This window comes from Triticum aestivum, chromosome 4A (assembly GCF_018294505.1).
Source record: "Triticum aestivum cultivar Chinese Spring chromosome 4A, IWGSC CS RefSeq v2.1, whole genome shotgun sequence".
In the NCBI taxonomy this organism is placed as follows: Eukaryota; Viridiplantae; Streptophyta; class Magnoliopsida; order Poales; family Poaceae; genus Triticum; species Triticum aestivum.
The window spans coordinates 676988013-677000099 of NC_057803.1; the positions used below are offsets into that span (position 1 = coordinate 676988013).

General features: G+C 44.5%; 1 protein-coding gene and 1 non-coding gene across 2 annotated transcripts; both read left to right on the forward strand.

Annotated features, from left to right (window-relative positions):
• The first annotated feature begins 1534 nt into the window (after nucleotides 1–1534).
• On the forward strand, nucleotides 1535–1695 carry LOC123088696 (U1 spliceosomal RNA). The gene has a single exon (XR_006442012.1). It is a non-coding gene; the product is annotated as a U1 spliceosomal RNA (small nuclear RNA).
• A 4555-nt stretch (nucleotides 1696–6250) lies between these two features.
• LOC123088065 (uncharacterized) lies at nucleotides 6251–7300 on the forward strand. The gene is made up of 5 exons (XM_044510215.1): nucleotides 6251–6346; nucleotides 6426–6488; nucleotides 6569–6661; nucleotides 6748–6940; nucleotides 7031–7300. Exons 1-5 carry the CDS (start codon nucleotides 6290–6292, stop codon nucleotides 7075–7077), a joined length of 453 nt encoding a protein of 150 aa, XP_044366150.1. The 5' UTR covers nucleotides 6251–6289; the 3' UTR covers nucleotides 7078–7300.
• The last annotated feature ends 4787 nt before the right edge of the window (nucleotides 7301–12087 follow it).

Consider the following 12087-nt stretch of genomic DNA (forward strand, 5'->3'; position numbering starts at 1 on the left):
AATTTAAAATTTAAAAATATGAAAAAGTAAATATAGTGCACAATGAATATACACATTTTCTAGGGACAAATCAACAAAATTTTGTTTGAGTTCGAATAATTTGAAATTTGAAAATCTAGAGAAAAGGAATTATGGGTCAGAATGAATGTAAGTCTTTTTTCGGACAAATCATATAATTTTTTGAATTTGAATATTCTATATAAAAGAAATATAGTTCATAATGAATGTATGTAAATTTCTTTCGAACAAATCTGTGAAAATTTTATTTGAATTCGAATATTTTTAAATCGGAAAACCAAATAAAAGAAAATATAGGTCCGGATGAATTTACGTAATTTATTTCTGGAAAAATCATTTTTTTGAATTTGAATAATTTTAAATTAGAAATATAGATACAAGAAAATGTAGTGCAGAAGGAATGTACGTAATTTTCTTTCAAACAAATCAGACGATTTTTTTTTGAATCTGAATAATTTGAAATTTGAAAAATCTAGAGAAAAGAAAATATCTTCAGAATGAGTACTTTTATCCAAGAGGTGATACACCTTAGTAGCCCAAATGAAACAGTAAGCATGATCAGTTGTGGTGGTTAGGTCGCTAGCGCCATTACAATAGTTCACTTTTTCGAACTCACTTCGTCCCATTTTTTCTGGCCCAATATATTTACAGCGAACACACTATTGTTGGAGTGCTTTTGTACAAAGTAAAAAAACGTGGATGTTTCTCCAGAAAAAACATCACGTGCACTAGCCACTGACAATGGGCCCTGGCCACACTGGCATGCTACGTAGGCAGCAAATACACCCACGTACGGGAGATGTGACCGTATTTGCATGCCCGCGCAAGTTTGATGACTAGAAACACGTATTTTGTAAGTTTGTGCACTAAACTGACCGTCACACGCAAGTTTCAAGACTTCTAGTGTATTTACCTCTTTAGTTAAACCACTTTTGACTTTTTTGATACTGGGATAGAGAGGGAGTATTTCGCAAGCCGCGCCGTTTGCGTCTCGAGTACGGTGCACCTGCATAAACACGTTCTTTTGTTAGCACTTTCAACTTTCAAATCGGCTGGCCTCCTGAAGCAGTCAGCAACATGCCAACATGGGCACTTCTATCAGCTCTACAGGCCCCGAACTCTCCTGTGTGTGATCTCGGCCACCGATCGTGTCAACATGGGCACTTCTATCAGCTATACAGGCCACAACGCATGAGTTCGAGCAGCGGTACGAGAGAGAACACGCGAGCAGTACGAGCACAAGTTTTGTTTTTTATTGAGGGAACGAACACCCAGCACCAGGCCGTCCGCCTGTTCTCAAGGCCCAAGTCATCCTGCCCTCCTGCGTCCATGAGGCCCAGACGGAGCGAACGCCAGCCCACCGAAACCAGCCTGCTGCAGCACCGCGCTCCCGTGCCTGCCGTTCCGCTCGCACGCGGCTGCTGCGCTTCGCTGGTTTTAGTCCCACCTCGCCTAGCCAAGGGGAATCGGGTGGGAGAGCTGGCTATAAAGGCAGAGGCAGGTGCGCCATGGTTCCATACTTACCTGGACGGGGTCGACGTACTATCAACAAGGCCCGTGGCCTAAGCCAATGGCCCACATTGCACTTGGTGGGCGCGTTGACTTATCATCTCCCCAAGTGGGAGAATGAACGTCGTAATTTGTGGTAGAGGGGGTACGCGTTCGCGTGGCCCCTGCCAATTCTTACAAATTAAACTTTGGTCCTTGGCCTGTGCATTGCTTCAGTGCAAACGTTCTCATTTTTTTTCTGTTTTGGTCCCTGCTCTATCTCTCCTAGAGCGCGCGAGCCCTTCTGGCTGAAATTATCCGTTGGTTCTTCTGTATCTGTATCACGGCGAGCGTGTCTAAATTTATTTTTCTTAAGACATTGGTCCAATCCTTATTCCAGGACATCTGTTTGTTCATTCCAGTTCTTGGTCTGTAGGTTGCACATACTCCCTCTGTAAACTAATGTAAGAGTGTTTAGATCACTACTTTAGTATTCTAAATGCTCTTATATTAGTTTACGGAGGGAGTACATGTCTTGATGATTAAGTTCATAGGAAAATATAGATACACTGAACGTCATAACACAAGAAATTGAGATTTTATAATGCGTGGTAGGCTCAGCGTGCTAAAGCTAGTCCAGAAGCATTGGCTTGGCGACCAGTGTTTGCCTCCTCTCGCGCATGGCCATGGCGACTAGTGTCTTCCTCTACTCGCAACCAGCACCACCACTGCTTGCGTCATTGCCTCACATGTCTCCATGTTGTACTCAGCTACCACTGTCTGACTTAGCTGCTTTCGTCGACTTGACCCTCTTAACGGTATTGCTGCAGGAATGAACGCCTTCCCCGTATCATCACCGGCTATCGAATCGTGTCGCTCCACAAGATGGGTACCGCCATTGCTCACCACTGGCTCCGTGTACGGACAACTACCCTATTCCTCATAAAGTTTTTTTTCCTGTACATCTAGTTATCGACACATATTGTTTACCGGCCAAATTAATTTGAACAAATTGCTTCATTCATTGTACTGAGCCCACAGGTTCAAACCCTCTACATGCCAACTACTTTTTTTTTTCTAACCGCAAAGGGCCCATGGGGAAGGGGGGCCGATAGCTACAACAAAAGTATAGACTGAGAGAAAAGGCCTTGGCACACCCGCCCCAAATGTAGCAAATTCATGTGGCTTTTATTACACAAGAAAATCTAGGTCAGTGTATTTTTTACGAGATGGAGTCGGATAATGTGTAGGAGCAGACACATGCACATAGTGGGAAGGAGTTGTCGATGGACGCATAGATGGCGTCAAATGGGAAGAAACTAGAAGAGTTTAAACCATCTCGTGGAATCCGACAAGGGGACCCGTTGTCTCCATACTTGTTCTTGTTAGCAGCAGAGGGCCTTTCGTGCCTCCTAAAATCAAGAAGTGAGTCATCAAACTTGAGTGGGCTTCAAGTGGCTGCCTCGGCGCCACCGGTAAACCACTTATTATTTGCAGATGACAACCTGCTGTTTTTCAAGGCGAATAGTATGTGAGCGATGGAGGTGTAGCCAGCGAATTAATTATGCAAAATCATCTATCTTCTTCAGCAAAGGGGTTCCAGAAAATATCCGCAATGACATAAAGGGCCTCTTGCATGTACCAAATGAGACACTGAATGAAAAATATTTGGGTATGCCTTCTGACATCGGTTCCTCAAAGAATGGTCCTTTCAAATATTTGAAGGATAGATTGTGGAGTAGGATTCAAGGATGGATAGAGAAGTCTCTGTCCACGGCTGGAAAAGAGGTTCTTGTTAAGGCGGTTGCTCAGGCGGTGCCAGTATACTCTATGTCTTGCTTCAACTTACCAAGAGGGTTGTGTGAACATTTGAATATGCTCATAAGTAAATTTTGGTGGGGGAGCAAAGAAGGTCAACGGAAGCCGCATTGGGTTTCTTGGAAGGACATGACTCAACCAAAAAGCATGGGGGTTTGGGTTTCAAAAAATTTGAGCTCTTTAATCTGGCTATGCAGCTGGCTAGACAAGCATGGCGTTTGCTTCAAAACCCAGACTCACTGAGTGCTCGCATCCTCAGGAGTGTTTACTATCCAGGTTCAACAATTCTTGAAGCCAGCCTCGGATCCCACCCGAGTCAGATTTGGCGAGCCATAGTAGAAGGGAGAGATATTCTTCAGCAAGGGCTAATAAAGAGAATTGGGAACGGACAAAATACAAATATTTGGACTGAAAACTGGTTACCTAGGGACGAGATGCTCCGACCATATGGTTGTAGGACAGCGAACCCACCTCAGTTTGTTTCAGAAATCATAGATCCAACTACGGCAACATGGAACATACAGAGGGTCCAAGAGGTTTTCCTTCCCATGGACGTGAAAATCATCACTAGTATTCCATTGTGCACTCGTAATATAACTGATTTCTGGTGATGGCATTTTGAGAAAAATGGACAATTCTCTGTCAGATCAGCGTACAACAGGCTTGTATCAACAAGGCATCGCCATGAGGCTTGGCTGAGCGGTAATGCTAGCTCGTCAAGCAATATAGCCGAGCAAAACGAGTGGAAAACTCTGTGGAAAACACAAGTGCCCGGAAAAATTAGAATGTTCTTATGGAGACTTTCAAAACATACTTTGCCAACCGAAGATGTTCGTTCTCATCGACATATGTCAAACTCTATGGCATGCGGGCTGTGTGGGGCACCGGACTCATGACACCATTCTCTCCTGGAGTGTACTACTTCCAGATCCACATGGGCGTTGGTAGAGGAGGAGATTGGGTAGTCGCTGGTGCACAACAGAGAGCCGAAAGCCAAACAGTGGCTGTTCACACAAATGGAGGCATTATCACATGCTCATTTCGTCAAGCTAGCCGTCACTTTGTGGGCTATTTGGTCGGCAAGGAGGAAGTCCATCCACAAGGGGATTTTTCGGAGTCCCCAGTCACTTTTCTCATTCACCACCAGATTCATTGGAGAGCTGGAGAGTATTAAAGAACGCAAACCGGTTGGGATATCAAGGACAGGAGGGGATATGCAACGTAGAACTCGTCCGAGAGCTCCTCCGGTGAACCATGCAAAGCTTCATGTGGATGGGCCGTGAGACCAGGGCGAGGTGGTTCGGCAGCAGTTGTGTGCAGGGATGCCGAGGGGAACTAGCTCGGTAGCACAGCCCTGGTGGTGCAAGGAGTGGATGACCCAATGATTTTGGAGTCGATAGCCTGCAGGGAGGCACTTTGTGCAGCTGAGGATCTTCTGTTGCAGAGTTTTGTGGTCGCATCAGACGCAAAACAGGTGGTGAGAGACATTGCTGGAGTTTCCCACGGCAAACATGGCGCAATTATCAGCGAGATCAAAGCCCGTTCTACTGCTTTTTCCTGTAGTTTTATTTTTGAAAGTCGAGGCAGTAACGTAGAAGCTCATCGCTTAGCTAGGTACGCTCTTAATCTAGCACCTGGGCGTCATGTGTGGTTTGGCCAACCACATAATGTAAGCATTATCCCACTTTATATGGAATTCGATCAATAAAGAACTGGTTTTCCCCTAAAAAAATCAGCTATACAGGCCACAACCCATGACTTTGAGCAGCAGTACGAGAGAACACGCGAGCAATACGATCACAAAGATTTTTTTATTCGAAGGGAGCGAACACCCAGCACCAGGCCATCCGCCGGATCTCAAGGCCCAAGTCGTGCTTCACGAGGCCCAGACGAAGCGAACGAACGCCAGCCCACCGAAACCCTGCACCGCCACCGCCACCGAAACCCACTTTGTGGATGCAGTTGTTGCAGTATTTTCCATCGAACTGCCCAGGGGGAGGAGCTTTTATGCTGGTTGTGTTGTGCACGGGTGAGACGTTTGGTGTGGATATTTACCGTAGTCATGGTTTTGTATCTCAGGTGGGGTGGTGATTGTGCTGGTGTGGGATGGTCTGGGACGGTCATGTTAGCGTGTTATTCTTATTAGGGGAGTGCTTCGGTACAAGCCCCCTAAAACGTATAGTGGATAGTATGGTAATTTCACATTAGGTATAGGAATACCCACCCGACGCCGTACGTCCGCGCGCGACGTCATACGCCCGCCCGCGTATGCCGCACCCGACGCCATACGTCCGCGCGCGACGTCATACGTCCGCCCGCGTATGCCGCACCCGTCGCTGTACGTACGCCCGCCCGCGTACCCGCACCCGTCGCCGTACGTCGCCGTCGTACGCCCGCACGTCTCGACGTTGGCGTCGACAGTTGTTGGAGGAAAAAAAAGACACGACCCTGAACCCTAACACATCCACGCCGTCTCCATGTCGTCCCCCCGTCTGCGCGAAGTCGCCGTCGCCCGGGTCGCCGCCCAAACAGGCCGCCACGCGTGCCCCGGCGCCGTTACCGCTGCCGACGCGCGTTCCCAGGCTCCGTTGGCGCTGCCGCTACGTTCCATTCCCGTCGCCCAGATGGCCGCCCACCCGCGATCTACGTCGCCGCCTCCCTCCGTGCAGTACGCCTGCTACGACCAGCCATCTTCCTCACGCCGTCGACACCTGCCTCCGCCGACCAGCAACGTCATGCCGTCATCGCGTTCGTTATCGGAACAAATGGATCCGACTGAAATCCTGGCCGCCGTGCAAGAGGTTGGTTAGAGACATCATTGTGCTTGATGAAATAATTGTTTTAGGGATGATGTTACACGGTGTTTGATTGATCGTACAATTTTTTTAACTATGTATAGTTAGAGGAGGAGGGCAATTGTGATGGCAATGATTACGGCGAGGACAACGAAACCTCGTCACTGAATATGGATGAACCTGCTGAGGAGAACTACATGAGTTTGGATGAATCTTATAGTGGCAATGTAAGTGTGATGAAGGTTGATAAAAACAATAAATATGGTAGACCGCACGAAAATTTTCATAATTTTTTGCATCATGCAGCGACATGGCGATGATGATGATGATATGGATATAGATGATTCATTTGACGAAAGTGCACTCCGGGTTAGTCATAAATAAATCAGAGAAGAAATGACATAATAACCATATTAGCGCTTACATGTTTTTTTTTGCAATGCGCGCAGATGGACGAGGATGGGGACTTTGTGAGGAATATTGTGGACGATGAAAGTGACAAATCGCACATTGATGCATCTCATGATGACAGCTCCAGCAAAGTAAGTTTTGAAACTTACATCACTATATTATTACATATTAAAATAATAACTGAATGACATAAATGGTTTAATGCATTAATTTACAGGGAGATGTAGATGGTACAAGCGGGATGTTAACACCAAAGGCGCACCAAAACAGAATGTTAAAGGCCGCGGTAAGGATGGTCCTGATGTCACTAAAAATGGGTGACCTAAAGCTTTTGATGAGAAAAGCAAACGTCAATGTGGACAGTGCGGTCTTCCGGGTCATTATAAGTCCACGTGCCCTCAAAATCCTAAGTATGATTTTCTTATGTTATTGTAAATCTTATTGTTCAAACGAAATTTATTTGTTTATTGTGAATTAACACATATCTTACTGTTATGTAGGAACTTTGTTTGAATTGTGGAGTATGGAAGATTGCTTCACCCTTTGATTGAAGACAGTTTTATTATGGATTGCTATGGAAGATTGCTTCACCCTTTCATTGGAGACAGTTTTAATGTTCTATATATGTGATCTTTAATAATTGTTGAAATATGAACTTATTTTACTTTGTCCATGTCAGACTATTTGCTACGATACCGACATAAGTAGTTGTTTTCATGACAGACTATGTAATGCAACAAGGAGTTTTTACTTTGTTTATTTTGATGTGCTCATTTTGCATAGTACTGTCGTCCCTGTTTAATCGTCGTTTATTTTGACAGTGCTCATTTTTGCACACTAGTGCCGTCGCTGTTTACTGTTATTTTTCAGCATTGTACGGTCGCCGTCGCTTAGAACCCCGTCATTTCAAATTTTTTTAAAAAAAGCCTGACAATTGCGCCGACGACACTGTCCCACAGCGGCAGCGTCGGACGGCTGGCGGCAGTACGAAGTAATCAACTAGTTCGACAGCTCATGTGCCGCCGGGTATATAAGCCAGTCGTCGCACCCTCCGTCGGGCGAGGTGGGACTAAACATTTCCCGTCGCCCCGCGTGGAACTTGGGCCGTCGTCCCGCCGCCTGCTATTTGGGCCGTCTTCACGCCGCGGGCATAAACAGTTTTATTGGGCCGGCCCACGCGGTCACGTGCGTCGCTGCAGGCACGGCGGCTACGATAGCCAAGTTTTTAGTCCCACCTCGCCCGACGGAGCGCCCGACGACCGACTTATATACCCGGCGGCGCACTTGCAGTCGAACGTCTTCGATTAAACTGCTATGCCACCCGTCGTCCGACGCTGCCCTGTTGGACAGTGACGTCGGTCCTGTCTGACGTCTGACTGGCCGGCGCACTTGTCGGGCAATTTTTTTACAAAAGAAAACTAAGAACGTCGGTGTTATAAGCGACGGCGTCAGTGCTTTCAAAATAAAACATAAGAACGTCGGTGTTACACGCGACGGCTACAGGCATTACAGTGCATAATAAATATGATGACGACATAACTATGAATATGAAGATTTCAAATTTAAAGACAATGGCTTGAAGACAACATAATAATCCAAATGTCATTCTCGCCTTAATAAATATTTAAAATAGTAGTGTCTTCTTCGTCACAAGATATCAAAGTCGAAATAAATGTAAACATTATTTAAGCCTACAAAATTTTCTAGTACAAATTTTTTGCCACATTTATTTCTTCTTTGTAAGCCGGGTAACTTTGTCCTTCACATCGTTGAGCGTATTTCCCTCCGAAAAAATAAGCTGCGCAATCATTAAGTCCCTCGATTTATCAATTGACCCCTGCTAGAACTTCATATTAGTACAATTTAAATAATATTACATAATGGATTTAATTCAATATAAGCATTTGAAATAAAACCAGACCTGAGAAAAATGGCTTGTCCATTTTTCACCGTTCCAATATTGAAAGCATCGAAGAACAAATATTCCACATGAATTGCTGATCCGTACAAACAATGGTTCATAAGTTCGCATTTCAGGTAAGATATTATAACAATATGAAAGTATTTACTCACCCGTCTTCTTGTTGTGGCATCTTATACGTTTTGATAGGCCAGGTAGACACATCCGGATAATTCACAGCACCGCTAGCATTCGCATCACGTATATCATATCCAAGTTGTTTTCTCTGTTCATATAGATGATAGCACCAAAAGAATTTAACATATGTCAGTTACTAAATGATAGTTTCAATATGCTAATGTAAATTTATGTCGTACCAGCTCCTCAACTTTTTCTCTAATTTCACTGTCAAGTTCAGGTCCCATCAAAGAATCAAGAACCTGAAACTCTTCCTTCGGGCGATGCATGACAACCGAAACCCAATGTGTATTTCCCTTATTAAGAGGAATATAAAGCTGCATCACAACGAAAATTTGATGCAATCAACACATACCCTCTTATTATTTATATCCCATATATGCATACATTAAGGCAGTTGAACTTACCTTATCTTTTTTAAAATACTCATCGGTGCATCTATTCATGGGTCCATTCTTCTTCGCGACAACTTCGTTCTCATTTCTCCCTGGCTCGATGTCCGGTCTAATTTCAAGTAACCAATTGACCAGATAGGTCGGCATTATATGACGATCGTCACCAACAACTCCCAACAGATACGATGAATAAGCATTGATAACCTGAAAATAATTTATATGATGTATAACAATTTCAATTTGCATTGAAAGCTAATATAAAGCACAACAATAACTTACATCACCGGTTAGCCATTGATGGTCAAGAATTGTACAAGCCCTCTCTGCACTGAGACCTTCGCGCATACCATCATTGAATATTTCCTTCTTTCTATGTTTTGCTGACCGCTCATAAGCACGAACAAACTTAACACTAGGTTTAATCACATCGTATTCATCTTGAAAGACTTCTTTCTCGAATAGTTCTGCAATACATGACGGTAATATGTTAATAAGTCAATGATATGTACAAGGTTCAGCTAGAAAACAATATGATAAAACTCACTTGCTTTTGCTGTACGTTTTGCACGCTTTGTAGGTATAACTGGAATATAAGGAGACTTTACAAGGTTTGATAGCCTCCACTTCCGTTTCCCTACACCCTCCTTTTGTACCTCATCTTCTCCAATACAATCTACAGATCCACGTGATGTGATTTCATCTGTTCCTAATGATGTAACGGATTTCTCATCAGACACCTCAGGAACTTCAATAGGATCTTCTTTATCACCCTTGAAACTATCCCAATATTCAGGTGTGCAATAACAAGGTGTCTTCTCTTCAGAATCATTAATAGCATCTTCATCATCTTCTTGCACATTCTTTTTTCCTGGTGTTTTGAATTTGTCCACGTCAGGATTATATACAAATTCTTTACGAGGTTTCCCGTCATAATTTCTACTTTCACTATTTTCACCATACTCATTCTCTTCTTCTTTTTCAATATCACCGGCTTTTTAGAATACAACGCTTTTGTTCAATTTCTCTATGACCCTCTGTGATTAAAAATTAGTTGTAGTTAGTTATGTGACACATCAAAAAACATAGTGAACGGCAAAATCAGAAAACTTGTACCTGTGCGCATAGCTCCGGCATACGAAGCATATCCTTACGAATGTGCTTCAGCTCAGTCAAAATCCGATCCATCATAGGGTTGTGGGTAGCTGAAGCCTCAGATGTACTAACGACTGTTCTCCTTCCAGTAATGTTAGACTTTCTCGTACTGGATTTCTTGTTCTTTTCAGCCTGTTCCATTCTAATTTTGTTTAAGCGGTACTCTTCAGTAATGGTGTCATCGATCTACAACATAAAGAATCATACAGTCATATTTAATTAATAATAAATTGCAGACTTTAAATGGAAAAAAAATATTTAACGTATTACCAAATTTTGTCGCGTTCCGACGCTCGGATTTTCTATGATTTTTCGCACCGAATACCCCTAAAACACTGCCCGCACGTGACGCAACGTGCGTTCGTACTCCGATTTCGTTCATCTCTGGTGTGCGGTCCCCGGGCGGGTCCCCACACGCACTGCCAAAACTTGGGTGCATTCCGGCAAACCGCACTCGCATTTGCTATGCAACCCGGTGGTTTCAGTATGGGCGGAGGGAACCCTCGGTCGTACGTCTCTCTGTCGCATCTGCCAAAGTCGATCATTTTTTTTCCACGGGCCACAGTGACCATGCAGGCCACGCATGCCAAAATTTGTCGCGTTCCGACGTTGTACGGATTTTCTATGATTTTTCGCACCAAAAACCCCTAAAACACTGACCGCACGTGACGCAACGTGCGTTCGTACTCCGATTTCGTTCATCTCTGGTGTGCGATCCCCGGGCGGGTCCCCACCAGGGCCGGGCCCATAGTTGTGCTAAGTGTGCGGCCCGCACAGGGCCCATAAATTTGGGGGGGACCCAAATTTTTATAGGCCTAGTACGTTGGGCATGTAGGCGTGGGCATCCTCGACGCGTGCTAGCCGCCAGGCCGCTGCCTCCCCTCGATCCCACGCGCATTTGATTGCTGCTCGTGTTTTTTCTAGTTGGTTGTCCAGCGACCAGCGCACCTGATCCCACGTGCACATGATTATAGAAAAACCAGATCTCCAGGAGTCTCGGGACGGGAATTAGATGAGATCGATCGCAAAACGATCAGCGTTATAGCGAGCCGTGATCGCATCGCCGTCGGCCATAGCTGCTCGGCTTCGGCTACTGCCCTCCACCTAGTGCAAGAGGATTGATCGGCAATTTCGGCGATGATTCCTAGGCCATTCCTCGATTGAAAACGGGATTGTCCAATCAATCAGCGACCACAACAGTTTCATCCTTCAGGTGCTCTCACCGTCTCACGGCTTTCATCTTCAAAACAGGTAGCCTGTCGTTGGCGAGTCCTCCTTTCTAATTAATTTCGGTTCCTACTCCTAAATATACTAATTTTCTAATTAACTTTTGACGGGGATCGTTAGAGGTCGGTTCTTGCCTTCTCAGTTTAGTATAATAGTTTAACCGGATAGAATAGGAGACTAGGTGAGTTAGACGGTTCGTGTGATTGTCAAACATTGACGCATAATCTTCAATTAATATATGCTGCCTATCAGATCTATTTTTTATATACCAAATTATTATGTAAGTCATTATAGTATATATATTAAAAATTATAACTATTATGCAACCGAGAGTTGAATAGATAAGATTCTTTTATACCCACTTACTCCCGGTTATTATGTAAGACATTATATTATGCAACCAAGTATTATGTAAGACATTATATTATATATACACACATATTATAATTGGTCGTTACTTTATTATTTTTTCTAATGAGATAGAGTCTCATTTCTTAGTTTGGCACAGGGTCCTGGATTTTGCCAGCCCGGCCCTGGTCCCCACACGCACTGCCAAAACTTGGGTGCATTCCGGCAAACCGCACTGGCATTTGCTGTGCAACCCGGTGGTTTCGGTATGGGCGGAGGGGACCCTCAGTCGTACGTCTCTCCGTCACATCCGTCAAAGTCGATCATTTTTTTTCCA